Source organism: Hemiscyllium ocellatum, chromosome 35 (assembly GCF_020745735.1).
Source record: "Hemiscyllium ocellatum isolate sHemOce1 chromosome 35, sHemOce1.pat.X.cur, whole genome shotgun sequence".
In the NCBI taxonomy this organism is placed as follows: Eukaryota; Metazoa; Chordata; class Chondrichthyes; order Orectolobiformes; family Hemiscylliidae; genus Hemiscyllium; species Hemiscyllium ocellatum.
The window spans coordinates 31341226-31363081 of record NC_083435.1 but is presented as its reverse complement, the minus strand read 5'-3'; the positions used below and the strand labels follow the sequence as shown (position 1 = coordinate 31363081).

The window sequence follows — 21856 nt, the reverse complement described above, 5'->3', positions numbered from 1 at the left end:
TCTGTTCAGCCACATGACCTCCCAACTCCAATGCTTAATGCACTAACCAATAAAGGCAAGCAGGTCAATGCCTTCTTCACTATCCTGTCTACCTGCATCTATATTTTCAAGTAATTATGAACCTGCGTTCCAAGGTCAGTTTGTTCAGTAACACTCCCAGGACCTTACCATTATGTTTATAGGTCCTTCTGTGATTTGCTTTTCCAAAAAAAAGCTTCCAAATCCAAATTTTCAACCTTCAGAATCCGCTTACTCTGTGTATTCTTTATTCATGCAGTGTGTCAAAATACCTGTATTTTGTCTCTCAAGCTCGACTAAGAATGCAAGTACTTGGGGGTGTCTGGAGGAGTTTAGCTTGAGTTGCACAGAAGTTCAGAAATTATTTTCCCTACTTACGTGAAAGTTAAATGTTACAATAAATATTTACTTTCACTTAACAACAGAACCGGATGTGAATTGTTTTCATCCTGAATAGCAGCCAATCAGGCAAATTGCTCATTTTACTGGTCAAACAGGATTTATTCACTCCAAACAGCTTGAGGAAAATAGGATCATAATTTTCAGCAGTTTTCCTGGGCAGAACCTATATCTGACATGATTATTTTCCCTCTGAACTATTCAATATATGGTCCACTGTTTAATTTCTCTCAAAATTTCAACTTTAATCGATTTATGATATTTCATTTCATCAAAACCTATTAATACAGATCAGAGTGTATAAAATACTATATGCAGTATGAGTATTTCAAGCAGTGGGAACAACTAGCATGGAGCAGAGTGGTATCACAATAAAGCCCAAAATCAGCAGAAGGTTTATTCAGTATTAAAGCCAGACAATCTTTGTTCTCTCCTAATTTAGCAAAACTATGTCAAAAACACAGTGATGAGTTGCAGTTGAAAATGATGGTCTAGGGTTAGGAAGAAGAACAATTATCGCAGGATACTGCACTTGATCACTATTTTCTACACCTAGCATTTGAGCCGTATTGGAAGAGGCTCAGCTCAACAGCATCGCTGGTGCAAACAGCCAAAGCGAAGTATTGAAAAAAACGTCAATGGCTTCAGAAAGCAGAGAAATTTTTTAAAAAGCTGCAGAATGAATCTTTCAAATGCATGTATTTTTCTATTAAAAGAAAACTCACCCAATAAATTTTATTCTCTGGATATTCAAACATCTTCTAATCACACGATATGAAAGTCGTGTGATACAGTAAGAAAGCGCACAGCAGTATTAACCCTTAAAAGTTACCCCTTCCCCGCTCCTCCCTCAAATCCAATACAAAGTGACAGACACAGAAAATTATTACTAGGATTGCTTTGGAATGGAAGATCAACAGGCATGAAATGGGTACATTACCTCAATGGTGTCAGAGGTCAATTGAGCAATATTACAAAAAGTGGTGCAAACCAATCTCAAAAACACACATAACACAGCTAACTTTCTGCTCACTAACACACTCTTCAAATACAGAGTCAAATAAGAAAGAGACAAAACAAAAACATTAAGCCAGGCATGTAAGGGGGATCAAAAGCATAGGCCAACTGGCACAGGCACTTTATTTAAACCCAGAAAGTTTAGGGTTATTCTCAGTGAAACAGCTGAAAGGAAATCAACTGCTCAGCAAACAAAATGGTGAGTGGGAGGAGGAAGAGGAGGAATTTAAGATTAGCTGAAAATGTTGAGCATCTTATAAATTAAGCACAAGACTTTCAAGAGTTCTTTTGCCAAAGACTGATGTAAATAAAACCTAGAAGGATAAACCAAAATAAGGCAGATCAGCAATAAACAGAGCTATGGATTTTGATGCATAATAATGGTGAATATTACACAGCCATGCATGTTATAAACACACAAAAGGAACAATAGAAAAATGAGAAACAGTACATCCAAAAAAAATCAAATCTGACACAAAAATGGTTTTCAGGGCTGTAAATTTTAAAATGGTTAAACTCATCTACTTCTCATTTGTCCACTAACTCCTCACTAGCTGCAACTAGGAGAAGGGTATGCACTATCAGTACTGTGCATCCTCAATGTTCAGTTTCAGTTAATGGGTTTGGTTAGCCATATACACGTAAAGTATCAGCAGTTCTCAAGGAAAAGGAACCTGCACAAGAATCACAGGGCTCCATGAACACCTACTCATTAGCTAGATGGCCAAATGATCACAGAAGAAATAAGGTCAAACCTCAAAATGTGATCCTGAGTTCAAAATACACATTCGCACCCAGCACTAGAGGACACAGGAGTAATGGTATGTAACAGTTCAGATTTATTCTATACCCCGACCCAGACTGCAAGAGAATGTCCTCTCATTGGCCCTGCATTCAAAATTTCAAGCCAGTTCTTCTCTTCTGGGATTCAGCACAGTCCCTTCCATAATCTCCAATGCCAAAAAAGCTGTTGCAGTCTTACTGTGGCAAATATATGGAAGGAGCAAGCAAGCAGATAGCAGTTTTCTTCTGGTCCTCTTCCTTCCTTCACTACTTCTGCTCCTTGGTGGGTGCATAGTATAGCTCAAGAGGCTTGCTGACCTTCCAATATTTCTCATTTACCAATTCCAGTGTCAATGATCCATTCAACGTCTGCAGAAAATTCAAAGACAAAATTAAATAGAGATGTCCCATCAAGAAAGTTCCCCGAAGAACAGAAAAATATTGGTTAAACAGGCTACCTACTGCAGCAAAACAGTTCAGAGCTCTGTTACATTCTGGATTAGCTGATCTCACCTGGGGTGATACAACTTCTCAGGATAGTGATCCAAGGTAGAAGAACTGACTGCGTCAAATTTCTACCGAGAGCCAGAGATATTTCAGTTCACTTCTGATCTCTGGTCAAGGTCGGTTGTTTCCGAAACAGCAACATGTTTTTATTTAATATCTTAAACACAACAAAATAATTCAAAGCCCTTTGACGGAGCATAAACAAAAAGTATTTAACACAAGAAAATATGATAACATGTTGTGGTTCTGTTCGCTGAGCTGGGAATTTGTGCTGCAGATGTTTCGTCCCCTGTCTAGGTGACATCCTCAGCGCTTAAGAGCCTCCTGTGAAGCACTTCTGTGTTGTTTCCTCCGGCATTTATAGTGGTTTGTCTCTGCCACTTCCGGTTGTCAGTTCCTGCTGCGTCGACTGGACCCTTATACCGGCCACTGCAGCGAACAGCTGGAACTAACAATTGGAAGCCGCAGAGACAAACCACTATAAATGCTGGAGGAAACATCACAGAAGCACTTCACAGGAGGCTCCCAAGCACTGAGGATATCACCTAGACAGGGGACGAAACGTCTGCAACACAAATTCCCAGCTCGGTGAACAGAGCCACAACAACAAGCACCCGAGCTACAAATCTTCTCACAAATCTTGAATATGATAACATATGACAAAGTGCAGGTTTTAAAGAATATATTTTTTTTAAAAAAGGGGGTGGACAAGCACAGGCACTTAGGGAGGTAATTCCCAACCAGCTTAGAGACAGTTATTACAGACTATAATCAGGTATGGGTAAGAGGCAACTTTGTCAGGAACAGATCTCAGAGGATCATATCAGATGAAAGAAAGAAAGTTGGGGTTGGGACTTTGAGGCTGAGCGTGTGAGTCACCATTTGAGTTCAACATGTCTGCTCATAAATGGAGAATGACCAGTGAGATAGACTAAAGACCATCAATCAGCACCTTTTGGAAAAGGGGAGGGGGGGGGGGGGGGGGGGAAGAGAGGGAGAGGAAGGGAAGCAGAAAAAGAAGAGAAAAATCAATTAGGAGAGCAGGACAGCTGTGCATCGTGTTGTCATGTCCCTACTTAGGGTGCTGCGTCTTACCACAGGCATGGGCATTTCAACAATAAATATCCTGTTTCCATAATGAGTTGGTGCTGACAACAATGCAGGAACGGTGACTTCTCTCATTCCTACATGTGCAGAAGACACTTCATCGTGGCAAATCCAGCTTTTCCTTAGTTTGTTTTGGAAAACCTCAAAGGCCAAGGCCAAAGCCCAAAGCATGAAAATGTGAAGACAAGATAAACTAGAGGTGAAGCCAAACCAGACTTTAAAGCCTGCATAACAAGAGGGACAGATGAGGTTAGGTGGTGAGAAAACAGTGTCATTGATCAGGGGAAGAACAAGTTAGAGCCGGACACTCCATTTTGCAAGTCCAGCAATGAAATAGGTCTGAAAGACACGTAAGGTGAGACAAGTGGAACATAAGAGGATCAGAAACAGAAGACAAAAGAACCTTTCAATTCAGATGCATACATTGGGTCAAAATGTGGATCTTATGGACCTACCGTGAACTGGCCCCCTGAGGTGGTGATGTAGATTGTGTACTGCTTCTCACTGACTTCCTCGAGACTAACAGCATTATTCCCAAGGCTCTTCTGCTGTTCCTCCAAAGCAATCCTTAATGCAAGGTATTTAGACAAATGGTCCACAGTGGCATTTGCAGTAGTCTTCACATATCTGAACCAACAGGGCACATCACGGTTGCAGAATTAGGTAGGAAAGGGGAAAAAAAGAAAAATGAAACAATAAAACTCAAGGTATGTTCTTCAAAGATGAAGATGAGCAGAACTATTTCTTATCTGATACAAGACAAAGTAACGAAGAGATATTCTGAGAATGTTCACATTTCTCACATATATTGTTGATAATCCTCAAACAAAATCACCAAAACTGACATCTACAAAACAGTGGATCTAATGGTCAGAGTTCAATGACATGGGGGCAGTTTTTGCCTAGAAACATAGAAAAGAGAGGAGTAGGCCACTGAACCCTGCTCCACCATTCAATCAGATCATCTCATTCAATACCTAATTTACACTTTTGTCCCACACCCTTTTGCCCCCAAATATATCTAATTCTTTCTTGAAAAGATTCAATGTTTTGGGCTCAACCACTTTCTACAACAGAGAATTCAAGAGGCTCACAGCTCTCTGGGTGAATTAAAAAGTGTAAAAACTATGGAATCTACAGTCATTAAATCACAAATTGTCGTGACGGCAGGACTGGTGATCTGCTGCTGCAGTATGAGGGGCTGTCAGACACTAAAGTGAACCAGAGCAAGCAATACCTGTAGAAAATGTTTGAGAATAAATTCAGGTCCAGCTTGGAGTTGTAGAACCCATAAAGATGGCGGTAAGAGATAACCAGAGAAAGATGATCTTGATGGTGGTGGTGGGGCGCGGGGGTGGAGGAGAAGAAGACGACGACTATCAATAGCTATTGAACGGAACAATGTATACTTCATGAGATTAAAGGAAGACCTGTAAAAATGTCAACGCATTAATCACTGGTAACATTAGATTGGGAAAGTCAAATTGGCAGACAGTCAGAAGGAAGAATTCATCTGTTTATTTAAGACAGCGTCCATGGGTGCAACAGGATTGGGCTATTTTGGATCAGTCAGTGGCTAATGAAGCAGATGTGAGTTAACATCCAAGGTAACATCCACCCCTTACAGAATGTACAAGGGAAATAGTAAGGAACCAGGAAATTGCAATTATTCAACTATTACACATCAGTTTTCATTGTAGAAGACATGAATAGTATTCCAAAATACTAAATAAACAAAGGTCAAAAGAGCAGGAGGAAATAAAAACAATTCATATCAACGTAGAAAAGGTAATAGGAAAACTAAAGACTGAAAGCTACAAGCCCCCTGGATGCAATCTAGGATACTAAAGGAAGTAGCTACAGAAATGGTAGTAATCTTTCAAGAAGCCTTGGGTTTTGGAAAAGTTCCACAGAATTTGAAAATTGCTGACATAACCTCTTATTAAAAATGGAATGGAGTCAAAGTTGTTCTTTCAATGCAGTTAAATGTGGTTTAGAAGAACTTCAGTAAGGCCTTTTGACAAGGTTTCAAATGGAAGGCTGGTCCAAAAGGAAAGAGTAAACTGGATCCAAAATTGGCTTCTAAATAGGAGGCAAAGAATGACAGTGGAGGATTTGTTTGGAAACCATCAGTGTATCATAGGGATTCGTGCTGGGACCCATTCTGTTTATGTACATTAATGACTTGGATGTGAGTGCAAAAGGAATACTTAAGTTTGCAGATAATGCAAAATTGATGGTATTGCTGACTGAGAAGAATGCTCTCAGACTAGAGTCTGATACTGATTAGCTGTTAAATTGGGCGCAGCAATCGCATATGGAATTTAATCTTGGTAAGTGCGAGATCATACATTTCGGGAGGTCTAAAAAGCGATGTAAATACCTAACAGATCTACGTCCCAAGGGAGTACTCAGGAACAAAGGGACCTTGGTGAACAAATCTAGATACCTGGAGATGTCAGCACAGGTAGCGAGAGAGATGAAGAAGGGATTCTTGCCTTCAGTCGGGGCACAGAATACAGAGGTCAGACACAGAGTCTTTGTTACAACTTTACAAAACATTACTTTGCCACACAGAATACACAGTGTGCAATTCTGGTTGCCACACTATTGGAAGGTCATGACTGCACTGGGAGTGGGTGCGGAGGAGACTCACCAGAATGTTGCCTGAGATGGAAAATCTCTAATGAGAAGACTGGAGAGGCAGATTTTGTTTGCCCTAAAGCAGAGATGGTTGAAGGGGGTTCGGATTGAGGAATACAAATTTTGAGAGGCACAGACTGGGTAGACTGTGAGAATCTTTTCCCCATGACAGATGTATCGAAGAATACAGGATTTAAGTTTAAGGTGAGTAGCAAGTGGTTTAAAAGGGGATGTGAGGAAAATCTTTTTAATCTCAAGGGTTGCAGAAATATGGAACATGCTGCCTAGGGGGTTGGGTGGTGGGAGAAGGTACTCTTACAAAATGTAAGTATTTGGATGAGTATTTAAAATGCTAGGGTGTACCAGGCTATGGACTACTTGTAAGTAACCAGGATTAGTGCAGTTTGGTGTTTGCTGTTTGGCACAGAAACAGTGGACTGCATGATAATGTTAGAGGGCAATGTGGGTACGACATGTTAACCTGAGAATCCACATGAAAATGGAACTGGATTAGAATGGGGAAGAATGTTCTAGTTAATTTCATAAGAAATACTCTTTTAAAGATTCATTTTTTCATATTCAAGAAAGTAGTCAGGTTAAAAAGAAAATTACTTAAATAGCATAAACACCCTCAGATGCTGATGCAGCAGATAGACCATTTCTGTGAAAAAAATGTGGCTGAACTAACGTTAAATGAGGCCCTACTTGGAAATAGAATGTGAGGATGACGCCCCATCACACTGAGAAAGACAAAGTGATGGGATTTAGTCAAGAATGGGAATGAAACATCGGCTGAAAACTGAATGGTCAGACCAGAGGTAACAGGAGCCTTGACGCTTTTGAAATGTGCAAAAAACAAGGTGTTGGTGTAAAACAAGCCATTTTAGAATTTACGTAATGTACTACGTGATTTACAACATATAAATATTTGATGAATCCTCATTAAGACTTCTATCCTAAAATCTTTTCTGGGGTAGACTTGCTCAACATTAGCTCAACAAACTATCATAGTCTATACCTTGGCACTCCTGAGATTATTTTGTAAAGTAAACTACACAACCCAAAGGAAGGAGACAAAAAAAATGTTACACGCTATCACATGGAATGTAATAGCACAGCATTAAGAACAGATGAATACAGAGAACTGGCTAACTAATAGAAGGCAGAGATGGGATAAGAGGGACATTTTCAGAATGGTAACATGCAATAAAAGTTCAACTACCCTCTCTGAGTGAAGAAATTCCTCCTCACCTCTTTTATTAAATGTGTGTGACCCCTTAGTCTGAAATTGCGCTTTCTTCATCTTGACACACTCAAGGGGAAGCAACCTTTCCATTTCTACCTTGTCAAGCTGCCGTAGAATCTTGAATGCTTTAGTAATTTTTCTGCTGTTCTTCTAAGTTTAAATACAGTCACAACCTACTGAACCTCTCCTGATAAAATTTCTCCGTACCTGGGGTTAACTTGAAATAATCACTGCTAAAGCCACAAGTTTTTACAAAATATATTAAGCACAAGGATGCTGCAAGTGAATGCACTGTCGCTGAGTTTGTGAAATAAATACAAGTGGGGAGGCAAGCCGTGAGAATAACAGTAGGCAGAGTGACATATATAAATTAAGTGAGTAGAAAAATCTTAGCAAATGGAATATAAATTGGGAAAATTTGAGCTTACGCACTTTGGCCAGAAAAAAAGGAGATTAATCTAAATGGAGAAAAACTGAAGCACAAGGGATTTGGGGTTCCACTTGCTTAAGTTACAAAAAACTCGCATACAAGATCAGTAGGTAATCGGGAAGGCAGGTGGAACATTGGCCTTTATTTCAAAGTGAATGGAATATTACGAGAGAAGCCTTGTTAAAATTATACAAGGCACGAGTCAGACCACACCTAGAATACTGTGAACAGTTCTGCCCCCCACTTAACTAAAGGGAAATTGGCACTAGAGGCAATCTGGAGAACTTTCACCAAGTTAACCCCAGGTACGGAGAAATTTTATCATCAGGAGAGGTTCAGTAGGTTGTGACTGTATTTAAACTTAGAAGAACAGCAGAAAAATTACCAAAGCATTCAAGATTCTACAGCAGCTTGACAAGGTAGAAATGGAAAGGTTGCTTCCCCTTGAGTGTGTCAAGATGAAGAAAGCACAATTTCAGACTAAGGGGTCACACACATTTAATAAAAGAGGTGAGGAGGAATTTCTTCACTCAGAGGGTAGTTGAAGCTGGGTTATTAAGAATGTTCCAGGCTGAGATAGGAAGATTTTTTTAAAAATCAGCAACGGAACCAAGGATTACAGGAAAAGGGAAGGAAAGTGGTCCATAGGATTATCAGATCACCAATAATCTCATTGAATGGAGGAGATGTAGTGGGCTGAATGGCATACTTCTACTCCAATGACTTATGGAGTAACAGCTCTCATTACCAACTTTGCAGCTTGTTATGTCATTTTCCATTAAACAGATGGATCAGCCCTGAGAAATCAAGAAATAAAGTCACGTCTGGTGTCTTATTCAACACTTCCATGGGCCCACAGTTTGCTTACACCAAAATGGATTGCCAGGGCATGAAACATTAACTTTGCTTCTCTCCCCCCTTATGCTGCCAGACCAGCTGAGTTCTTCCAAACCGCTGTTTTTATTTCCAACCTCCAATATTTGCTGTACCTTGGTTTTACTCGATTGATTGGGCATTTATTTCATTACAGTAGAACTTTGCTCTGCACAACATACTTTGCACATCTGCTTCCTAAAAGTGATAGTAATTCATTGACTGTGAAAGGCACCATGTGCTTCATTCTCTCTCTCTCTGTTACTTTTCTTACAGCAAAATTACACCTACTAAAATGGCATTCACGCTCGTTCATCCTCCTTAATGGCATAAAAAATTCAAAAACTTTGCATAGTAGTTCTGCCTACAATCAAGAGAAGCATGCAGAATCATATTTGACTGATTAGAACATAGCCTATTCAGAAACAGCAGGAGCAACTGGGGGATCGATTAGATTCCCTACAGTATGGAAACAGGCCCTTTGGCCCAACAAGTCCACACCCACTCTTCAAAAGAGTAATCACCCAGATCCATTCCCCATATTTACTCCTGGCTAATACACCTAACATGACGGGCAATTTAGCATGGCCAAAATCACCTAAGCTTCATATCTTTGAATTGTGGGAGGAAACCGGAGTACCGGTTGGAAACCCACGCTGACACAGAGAATGTCTGTGTGGTGTCTGCACAGTCACCCAAGGCAGGGATTGAACCTGGGTCCCTGACACAGAGGCAGCAGTGCTAACCACTGAGCCACCGTGCTGCCCATAAAGATTAGATTAGACAGGATGGAAACAGGCCCTTCGGCCCAACAAGTCCGTACCAACTCTCCGAAGAGTAGCACACCCACACCCATTCCCCAACCCTATATTTATCCCTGACGAATGCATCTAACACTATGGGCAACTTCCATGCAAGACACAGGGAGAATGTTCAAACTCCACACAGATAGTTGCCAGAGACTGGAATTGAACCCAGATCCCTGGCGCTGAGAGGCAGCAGTGCTAACCACCGTGCCGCACTGAGCCAGAACAGAAACGGTCATTTCAACACAAGAAATCCAATACTTTGCACTGGAATCTTATCTGTACATGCCACTGCCCATACCTTGTTTGGGAATATTCATCTTTTTCCACAAGCACTGGGTGAGGTCGGAACACCAGTTCGATTTCACTGCAGGAGTCCACACCTACATCTGGACTTCCTGCCCCTTCCCTTGAGTTATCCAGATCGGGACAGGAGTCATCTGAAGCTTTAGAGCGTTTGCGGCTTGGACCAGCCTCCTGATTGCTGTGCGTAGACACATTGCTGACATGAGAGCGGCTGTCACAGTTGTCCTCACCACCACTGAAAGTGGTATTGTCTGATTCATGCTGCGCCTTCCTTACTCGCTGAGCTCTACAAAGAGAGAATTTAGCAGTGCGGTGGCAGAAAATCAGCATACTTAAAAATACATGTATCTACAGAGCTTGATTGCAGTCATCTAGTACCCACAAGAACAATGTTTTAAAATCCAACAATGAAGCATCAAAACTATCTTAGGTCCCACAGTTTCTGCCCACCTATTGACCTATACAGTACAGAATTGAGTGAGCAGGATGCCACAAAGGTTCAAGGTTTGTCAATATATTTGCTTATCTTATCTCAGCTAAGACAGTAGAGACACGGAGTTGATTTCTGGAGCCTCTCAGGTCCACAAAGATCACTAGCCAATAATTAATGCTGGATAGCATACAAACAAAGGAACAGAATATGATAATTTCACCAACCTGGCTGACTAGAAATCTGCAAGTGAGCCTATCCCCTTGACTATGTTGACGGTTAGCAAAGGTCACCGGTCTTCAAAAACGTTGGCAAAGTTAACAGTAAGTTGCAAATCATTTTCACTGAGGTCCTACATTATGCCCTCCAACAATACTATGCATGCAAAACTAAATGGGAGGTATTAGCACACATTTAATGCCTCAAATTTCCTTGCTTTAATCAACTGAAAACAGAACAGGCCCTTTCGTCCACAATGATGTGCCGAGGTTAATCCTTAAGTAAAATATAGTAACTTAACCTACGCACAGCTCAACTCACTGCTATCCATGTGCATGTCCAGCAGTCACTTAAATGTCCCCAGTGACTCTGCTTCCACCACAGCTGGCAAAACATTCCATGCATTCACAACTCTCTGCATAAAAAAAACCTATCTCTGACATCTCCTTTGTACCTTCTTCCTAATACCTTCAAATTATGACTCCTCGTACCAGTCAATCCTGCCCTGGGGAAATGTCTCTGGCTATTCACTCTATCTATTCCACTCATTATCTTGTATACCTCAATCAGGTCTCCTCTCTTCGTACTTCTCTCCAGAGAGAAAAGTCCAAGCTTATTCAACCTTTCATCATCAGGTAAGCCCTCCAGTCCAGGCAGCATCCTGGTAAACCGTCTTTGCACCCTCTTCAAAGCCTCTGTATCTTTCCTATAGTAGGGCGACCAGAACTGGACACATACTCCAAGTGCGGTCTCACCAGGGACTTGTAGAGCTGCAGCAAAACCTCGCGGCTCTTAAACTCGATACCTCTATTAATGAAAGCCAAAACACCATAAGCTTTCTTAACAACCCTATCCACTTGGGTGGCAACTTTGAGGGATCTATGTACTTGCACACCCAGATCCCTCGGTTCCTCCACTCTGCCAAGAATCCTGTCTTTAATCTTATATTCAGCATTCAAATTCAACCTTCCAAAATGCATCATTTAACATTTACCCAGGTTGAACTCCATCTGCCATTTCTCAGCCCAGCTCTGCATCCTGTCTAAGTCATGCTGCAGCCTGCAGTAGCCCTCTATGCTATCGACGACACCTCCAACCTTTGTGGTATCTACAAATTTACTAACCCACCCTTCAACTTCCTCATCCAAGTCATTTATAAAAATTAATAAGAGCAGAGGCCCAACAACAGACCTCTGCGGGACGCCACTCAACACAGTTCTAGGCAGAATACTTTCCATCTAAAACCACTTTCTACCTTGTGTCAGCCAGCCAATTCTGAAACCAGATTGCCAAATCTCGCTGTATCCCATACTGCCTGACTTTATGAAGGAGCCTACCATGGGGAACCTTATCAAATGCCTTGCTAAAGTCCACATACACCACATCCACTGCTCGACCTTCGCCGACCTGCCTCGTCACCTCCCCAAATAGCTTAAGATTTGTGAGGCATGACCTGCCCCACACAAAGCCATGTTGACTGTCTTTGATCACACTAATCCAACGAGCCACCTCACACTGCAGCACAGACGAACTTCGGAAAACAGAGGAGAACCACCTATACAATATATTCAAGAATGGATACTCAAAAAATACAGTCTGCAGATTCCTCAAGAACAAACCACCGACAAGCAGACCAAACACAGCCAGACTACTAAGAACCCTCGGAATCCTAGTAGCACACAAACCCACCAACACTCAAACAAAAACTAACAAACTTAAAAGACCCAGTACAACCCATGGACAAAACCAACGTCTACAAAATTCCATGCAAGGACTGCCACAAACACTACGTAGAACAAACAGGAATAAAGTGAGCCACCAGGATACACAAACACCAGCTAGCCACAAAAAGACAAGACCCTCTCTCCCTCATAGCCCTACACATGGAGGGGAAAAACCACCATTTCAACTGGGACAACATATCTATCCTGGGACAGGCTAAGCAAAGACATGCCAGAGAATTCCTAGAGGCCTGGCACTCCAACCACAACGCCATAAACAAACACACAGATCTAGATACCATCTAACAACCCCTCAGAAAACGAACAGGAAATGACATCACCACAAATCCCAGAACAAACATATAAATAGAAAGCAGGAGACAACAACTTTGCTTCATTTCACTTGGAGGTCGCCACTGATGATGTTACCTAGCCAGGTAATGAAACATCTGGATCTCAATCCTACAGCCCAGCTAGCAAACCTACACCCTAAATCACACTATGCTTTGCCAAATAGTCATAAATCCTATCCCTCCAAATTCTTTCCAGAACTTTGCTGACCACAGATGTAAGACTGACAACGTCTTAATAAAACATCTTTAAAATAATGATTAAAACTTCTATTCAGGTAACAGACAGAAACATGAAAGCAATCTTCTTAAACAATTACCCCAAGATGCAATTTCAAAGACTTAACAGAAAAATATACATATTTTAACTTTCAAATCTTTACACTCAATGACAAACAGTCAAATTTGCTGATACCTTCTAATAAACTTAATCTCTCTCAGAATACTGACTTGTAATACACAATGTGATGCAGAAGTTATGAATGGATTTCTTTCAGATTTTTTTCTCCCACCCATTATTTAATATCTATTAAACAGTGAACCTTCTAAATTTTCCAATTTCACCTATGTCTTTCATGTCTTTATAAGTCTGGTTTTAACCCTTCCCACCAACTTCAAAACTGGCTACTATTTGTCATCGTCAATCAGATCGACTCTTGGCTTTTTTCTTTCACCTAAGAATGCAGGGCCCTTCTTCTACCCTCACAACAACAGCTTGAATTTATATATCACTTAACACAAAACATCCTTCACCACAAAGTGTAATCATAGAATTTGAGAGACTGAACCACATTAAAAACTGCTAGAAAATTTGATCAAAGTAATCAATTTTTGGAGTGGTTAAAAAAGGAAGTTCAAAGGCACAAGCAGTTGAAAATTTGTGCCCTCCTTGTGTTCCATGAACATTACTGGACAGATAATGGAAGCATCGGATGTGCAAAAAGCTTACATTTGGAGCACAGAAATCCAGGAGCCCTAAAGAGCCAGAAGAGGTTGCAAATATATGAAGTTTTGAAGTAGTGAATGGATTTAACCACAGGGTTGAGAATTTTAAATCTGGCATTATGTAAGAATGAAAATTAAATGTAGATCAGCAGGCATGCAGTAATACATGAGCAGAACATGCAGAGAGTTACATCACAGGCTTCAGTTTTGAACGCACTGAAATTTCTGGAATGCCAAAGCCCACCCAGTTGAAAGAGGCAACCTCAGATTATAAAAAGCATAAGGATATCAGAAACAATAAGCTGACAGTGCTCTCACAGATGACATTATGGAGGTGGATGGAATATGGATTTTGCCACCACAGTCACAATCAGCCAGACAGTGGCCAAGGATGGGGATAAGACTAGAAGCGAGAAGGTGGAATAAGTGGCAACTGCATTTTATTTACTCAATATTTAACTTACAAAGAACAAAGAAAATTACAGCACAGGAACAGGCCCTTCAACCCTCCAAGTGATGCAGATTCAGATCCTCTACCTCAACCTGCCGCCTATTTTCTAAGGATTTGTATCCCTTTGCTCCCTGCCCATTCATGTATCTGTCTAGATACATCTTAAATGACATTATCGTTCCTGCCTCTACCACCTCCATTTGTAATGCATTCCAGGCCCCCATTACCATCTGCATATTACTATCCACCCTGTCTATACCTCTCATGATTTTGGAGACCTAAATCAGGATTCCTGCAACCTGCCCACCTCTCCAATCTATATTCTGCTCTATTCTTTGAAAGTCCCTTCACTATTGGTTACTCCACCAATCTTAGTGCCATCTGCAGTATCTTCTCCAGTAGCTTCCCTACCACTGACATCAGGCTCACCAGTCGATAATTACCAGGAGTATCCCTGCTACCCTCCTTAAACAAAGGGTCAACATTAGCAATTCTCCAGTCTCCCAGCTCCTCACCAGTGTTCAAGGATGCTGCAAAGATATCTGTTAAAGCTTCAGTTATTTCCTCTCTCGCTTCCCTCAGTAACTTGGGGTAGATCCCATCGGGACCTGGGAACTTGTCTACCTTAATGCCTTTTAGAATACCCAAACCTTCCTCCCTCCTTATGCCGACTTGACCTTGAGTACTCAAAGATCTATCCCTAACTTTAACATGTCTCATGTCCCTCTCCTCCTTGAATATTGATGCAAAGTACTAATTAGGAGTCTCACCCATTTTTCTGACTCCACACAACTTTCCTTTTTCGTCCTTGAGTGGGGCTGACCCTTTCTCTAGTTACCCTCTTGCTCCTTCAAAATGAAAAAAAAACAACTTTGGGATTTTCCTTAACCCGGTTTGCTGAAAGTATCTCAAGACCCCTTTTAGTGCTCTTAATTCCTCATTTCAGATTGGTGGAGAAACTTGAGGAACTCTGTTCACCCAACACTGAATGCCAGACACTGTGACAAATCTGAGGGAACTGATGGTACGCAGCTCAGAGTATATTCTGTGGATTCTGACAATGCACCGCCATTTATTGTCAACTAGAGCATCGAAATAGCAGGAGGCCCGAGGACAGATCCTTCATAGAAGGGAAACATAAGGTAAATCATTTGCCTTCGGATCTCTGGCTGCAATGGGAAAGGAGCAGGAACAGTCAAGAGCAGCTGCACCCAACTGGACAATGGAAAAGGATGATGCAATCGACCAATGTAAAAAGGTTTATTACAAGTAAACACGAATAAAAAGGTGTAGTAAGGACAGTCAGAGTCATATAAGCCTTAATTTGTGACCATTACAAAAGGTATTTCAGTGATGTGTCAGAAGCGGAAACCTGACTGAAAAGGTTCACATAAGAAGCTGAGAGAAAAATAGACACTGTATAACATCCAAGGACGAGGTCCCTCTTACCTGTGCATGGCCTGCATTTTCAGCCCTTCCTCAATGCTACTGCTTAGAGCCTGTTGGTTATGGAGTCTGCTCAATCGTGCAAGCACACGGTCTTGATGTGCTTCATACTCATCCCTGCTCGGATAGATCTTACAGATCAGCGCATCAAAATTAGGATCTGGTCGGAGAGATCGTTTAGACACCAGCTTCTTTCGACATGTGGGGCATTCTTTGTTTCTACGCAAAAGTAGCCAAAAATATCAGTTCAACAGATGGATATCAGTTCAACATACCAGCCACCATCCTAGTCTAAATTCTTCAGTGAAGGTCAAGTAATGTTAGCCAGCCTGGAATGGCAACATTTAGCTGCAGTAAGAGATTTCAGGCTAAGGTGGTTCCATAGCAAATACTAGAATGTAGTGAAACAAATAAGACAAAATTATACACATTGAAAATTAAAGACCTGTTCAACCATTCATTTTGTGCATAGTACATAATGGAGAGAAAGCCTAAAATTTGGGAAGGGTAAGAAGTCACTTGCTGATAAACAAAAAAGGAATAATGAACATTTAAAGACATGGACTTCAGGAAACAAAACAGTGCAAGGTGTTGAGCACTGGCTTGTCACATGGATTCTAATCCAGACTAGACAGATAGGGAGAAAGCAATGGACTAGTGATATTATCAGTGGACTGAAAACACAGACCCAGGTTTGAAGATCCAGGCTTGAATCCCACCATGGCAGATAGTGGAATTTGAATCCAATTAAAAAAATCCTAGAAATAAGTACCTAATACAGATCGAAAAACCTATCAGGTTCACTGAAGTCCTTTAGGTAAGTGGTAGACTGGTTAGTAAGGTTAAATCACATGGAACCAATAACCAGAAAATAAAGATTTAAGATCAGCTGAGGAGAAATATATTCACCCTGCTCACAACTAGCCATTTGGAGATAGCACTGGCTTCAAGATTGAAGGCAAAGGATAGTGATGGAAGGCTGCTTTTCAGGCTGGTGGCCTGTGACCAGTGATGTGCCACAAGGATCACTGCTGGGTCCACTGGTTTGCGTCATTTATATAAATGATTTGGATGTTTACCCCCTAGGAGACAGTCACTAAGTTTGCAGATGACACCAAAACTGAAGGTGTAGTGGTCAGCGAAGGAGGTTACCTCAGAGTAACAACAGGATCTTAACCAGATGGGCTAATGGGCTGAGTGACAGGTGGAGATTAATTCAGATAAATGCGAGATGCTGCATTTGGAAAGGCAAATCAAGGGAGGAGTATTAGCTTAATGGTAACATCCTGGGGAGTGTTGCTGAACAGAGACCTTGGAGTACAGGTTCATAGTTCCTTCAAGGCGGAGTCACAGATAGGATAGTGAAGGCGGCATTTGGTATGTTTTCCTTTATTGGTCAGAGCATTGAGTACAGGAGTTGGAAGGTCATGTTACAGCTGTACAGGACATTGGTTAGGTCACTTTTGGAATAGTGTGTGTAATTCTGCTCTCCCTCCTACAGGAAAGAAGTTGTGAAACGATTCAGAAAAAAATTTACAAGTATTTTGCCAGGATTGGAGGGTTTAATATAGGGAAAGGCTGAATAGGCTTCGGCTTGTTTTTCCTAGAATGTTAGAGGCTGAGGGGTGACCTCATAGAAGTTGATAAAATCATGAGGTATGGGAAGGGCAAATAGACAAGACTTTTTTTCCCTGGGTGGAGAAGCCCAGAACTGGAGGGCATAGGTGTAGGGTTAGAGGGGAAAGGTATAAAAGGGGCCTAAGGGGCAACTTCTTCACACAGAGAGTTGTGCATATGGAATGAGCTGACAGAAGAAGTGATTGACATTGGTACAATTACAACATTTAAAAGGCATCTGGATAGATATATGAAGAGGAAGGGTTTAGAGGGAGAGAGGTCACACACTGCCAAATGAGACAAGATTAATTTAGGATATCTAGTCGGCATGGACAAGTTGGACCGAAGGGTATATTGTCGTGCTGTACAGCTCTCGGACGCTGAGTAAATTGCCATCGTTACCTGGTCTGGCCTACATGCGACTCAAAGTCTTAACTGGCCTCTGGGCAATTAGGGATGGCCAACAAATACTGGTCTAGCAGCGATGCCCTTGTCCCGTAATTGAACAAAAAACAAATTCAAAAAAATAAATTGTGTCAAATTTAAACTGGAGTGAAAATAGGTCCACAACCTAAACTTGCTTTACCTCTCATTGACAATCTCACTCAATTATAGGACAACCAATGAAGTGATACAATAGCACAGTGGTGCTGAGATGGTCTCAGTATATTTTTCATCATGATATACAATGCAAAACCACTTGACATCGGCATCAAACTGAATGAGAATCATCTACAATACTTTTGACTGGCAAGTACTCTCTCACTTACTGGCTGGGTTCAGTTGATGATCTTTGGTTCAGGACAATAATTAAGAAAAAAATTTCAACTCAAAATAAACAAAAAAAATGTTTCCACTGGAATCAGTAACCAGAAAATAAAGATTTAAGATCAGCTGAGGAGAAATATATTCACTGTGCTCGCAACAAAGTAATGGGACAATAACCTTAACTGATCAAATGTAGTACTACTGTTCTAATTAAACATCAATGTCCAGCCAAAATCAAAGCAAGTTAACTGGACATTTCAGTTATTTCTATCATTTAGAACCTGCAATGCTCAAAATAGCCGTTGAATTACAGTGCCAATATTTTCAATGCATTTCAGTAGAAAATGTTTTGGGCTAGCTTTAGGATGTGAAGGTTACTACACTATAAGAGACTAAAAGTTCTTTGTTCATTCTGTTCTTCTCCCCATTTGTGAACAGTAATTGTTGTAATAACTGATCCCCATCACTGGATGGTGCTGTTACTCCTACTGAAGGCTGCTACAGAAAGCACATCAATTAAAACTGCATTTAGTAATAAATCAAGCTTGCTGCCTTAAAGGTCTCACTTATAGGAGTGACCAGTCCATGGAACCAGAGTCCATACTGCATTACTAAACCTCATTTCATGAAATATCTAGCACATTAGTCAGCAAACTTGTTTCTGAGCCTCTGAAAATATTGCTTAAGATGCACTGATTTTTCAAACGCAAGTAACATATCCAGAGCTGGCAGTGCACAATGGTCCCCTACCCGCTGCGGAGTGCAGTGACAATACAGTCCGAGCAGAAGCGGTGTAAACATTCCTTCGTTGTCATGGTGTTCTTTAACATGTCCAGACAGATGGGACACATCAGCTCACTATGCAAGCTCCGAGGTGACACTGCAATCTCTGTCCCATCCATAATTGCCTCCTGAAAGAAAAAGACAAAAGCAGTCACTGAAATAGGCCAACCTTCTGCAGCCATCATATCTGCAAACTAAAGAGACAAGAGGCGTTTCAGGTAAATTGTTATAAACTGGATCTGCATGGTTGTAATTTTGTCTGGAGTATCGTCAAGACCACCGATCAGTTAAAGTTGAGCAATAATTGCCCAAGTGTGAAATCAGTTATTTTTAAATTTGCATTTTTCATTCTTGTTTAACCTTAACTGCTCTGAAAAGGTACTGGCATGCCAATAAGATCAACTGTTAGCACAACTCAAGTGACTTGCTGAGTCACCTCAATGTCTCACCGTGACATCACAGTACGAACTAGCCAATTGTAAAGTGAAGCAACAGGGTAATCCAGTTGTGTTTTTGACAATTCCATGGCCAGTTTCTGCAGTAGTGAAAAAAAGATTTATTTGGTTAAGTTTAGTAACGTTCCACAATCAAGATTGCTGGCCCAATAACGGTCACACTCCAGAAGCCAAATCATTTCTTCCAGACCCACAGAAGTTGCAGTGAGAATACAATTTAATTTTAAGGTGGCAGCTTATTCTTGCAGTCACTCAGCTTTCATTTCCAACCTTGCAATTCAGAATTTATAACGCCAAGTACTGTAAGTGGTGAGGTTTGAGATTGAGGACTCCAGCACTCTTGCGACAAAATTACAACCTCATCTGAAACTAAAACAGAAAGTGTGGCTGGGTATATCAGAAAGAGGGAGGAGCCAGATACAGTGCATGAAAAGAGACTGGGCAAGTGCAAGGTTGGGGAGGCCCACAGAGGGGTCGGATAGAGCCAGCGAGAGCTCGCATTGCAGGGCAGCAACAAAGCAAGCACAGGAAGGCCAAAACGGGAAATAGTACAGGGGTGGGCAATAGAAAGCAAACAAAAACAGAGAACGCCAGCCCCAGTGGGCAACAGAGTGTTAACAGGGGATTCACGGACACGGAGGGTGTTCACACCAGCAGGACAGCAAAGTGAGCGCATGTGCATGGAGTAGTGCCAGAGGGAGCAGAGACAGCACGAGCACAAGTACAGCCAGAGAGAGGGGGCTGCAGGTGGGAGTTACCAAGAGAGATAAAGAATCACACCAAGACTTCCAGTCCATGTTTCTTTAAAATGCTAACATATCACATTGTCATTCCACACTTTGTTTATAATTTATAGTGCCTACATTCACATGCGTATGAATATTTGTGGGCCACAGATTATACATTTGCGAAGTTAAATAAAAACAGTGGATCATTAATAAGCAATTATTGAGTGTACATTAGAATAATTACTTAGAATCGAATGATGTCACAGCAGAGAAGGAAACCATTGGAAGTACCCAAAGAACTTTGCAAGTTTTTTTCCACTGTCTTTTAAATTCTCATTTAATATTTACCAACATTCATTCCAAAACCTGTTTTATCTTGCTTCCATCATCACATCTGATAGAAGTGCACATGATACGAACCACTACACGAACTTCTCCTCACCCGCCCTTTTGTTTTCACCGTAATCTTACTTTTGCTCCAGTCATTGATAAATGGAAATACAGGTCGTTCTGCGGAAATGTAACAGTTGTGCTGCTCTGCGGCCTCGTCCTATAGAAAATTGTGCTACGGAAAACTGAAGAAAATCACACTGTAGAGGACCACTAATAGAAAATCGTTATATCTGTTCAGTAGGAAGTTCATATTATCCAAACAACACCCATAATTGATTAATGTTATAACCAATTTGCATAGATGAAATGCGTATTATAGCAGAACTGTAATTTTTACAATTTGAAATCATTCTTCGCATTCTCAGTTATGCTAATTTTTCTTCACAACTAAAGCTTTGCATTCTTGCCACTGTCAGAACATTTCGACTACACCTAATCTATGATCTTTTTTTAAATGTAAGGTGCTTTAAACAAGCAACAACTTTGTCAACTATCACTATCACTCCTGATAGCTAGGTATAACTAACTCGTAATCTCTGTTCTCCTTGATTCACACTGACATCTCTTTCTAGCGCTCGTTGATTTCACACTGCTTGCGTCAATGCAGTTCCTTCACCTCACTACTTGAATTCAATTCCTAAGTCAATTTTTGGACCAAAGCTACAGTTAGGCGAGAAACTGGGTAGCCCTGGTGTAACCCAAACTGAGCATAAACAAGCTGGTTATTTCCATGCAGTGCCAATGAGAGTTCTGTTGACAAAACCTTCCAACAATGTGCTGATGGTGGAGAGCAGATTGATGAGGTGGTAATTGGCTGGATTGTATTTGACCTGCTTTTGTGGTTCGGACATAACTGGCTATTTCAGTGTGCATACCAGTGTAGCTGTACAGGAGCAGCTTGGCTAAGAGAACAAATTTTCAACATGACTGCTGAGTAGTTGTCAGGGGTCCTTAGCCTTTTGAATGCAGAGCATATCCAGCTCAATCTTGACAGCACCCAGACTGAACAGACTCGGATGCTGGGGACCTCAGGAGAGGCTAAGATTCAACTGGAACTTCTGGCAGAAAAGTATTTTCAATCTTTCAGCCTCATCTTTTGTACTAACATCCTGGGCACCAGGGTAACAGGGAAGAGAAATATCAGTGGTGCTCCGTTCCTCCATTCGGAAATTTAATTGCCCGTTGCCATTAATGATTGGATGTGGCAGGTCTGTTAGATTAAATCTGCTCTGTGGGATTACTTTGCTCTATCAAATGCTGCTGCACTTGATATTCTAGCTTTACCAAGCTGACACCTAAATGAGGTCTGCCTGGTGTTACTGTCCACCTCCACTTTTCATGGCAGCAGAGTTGATCCCTTAGCAAGATGGCAAATGTATTAAAAGTAATATTAGCAAATTTGCTGATGACACAAA

At 41.1% G+C, this 21856-nt stretch overlaps 1 protein-coding gene across 4 annotated transcripts in view; it reads right to left on the bottom strand.

The window, feature by feature from the left end:
• Window positions 1-692: 692 nt before the first annotated feature.
• LOC132832754 (E3 ubiquitin-protein ligase RING2-B-like) overlaps window positions 693-21856 on the bottom strand; it is a 42269-nt gene continuing 21105 nt past the window's right edge. For all 4 annotated transcript variants that reach the window (XM_060850880.1, XM_060850882.1, XM_060850881.1 and 1 more), the window contains exons 3-7: window positions 18833-18993; window positions 15701-15916; window positions 10131-10421; window positions 4287-4458; window positions 693-2586 (exon numbers count right to left, since the gene is read on the bottom strand). In XM_060850880.1, coding sequence (XP_060706863.1) covers window positions 2485-2586; window positions 4287-4458; window positions 10131-10421; window positions 15701-15916; window positions 18833-18993 — 942 coding nt within the window. In that variant the 3' untranslated portion in view covers window positions 693-2484. The remainder of the gene's footprint in view (window positions 2587-4286; window positions 4459-10130; window positions 10422-15700; window positions 15917-18832; window positions 18994-21856) is intronic.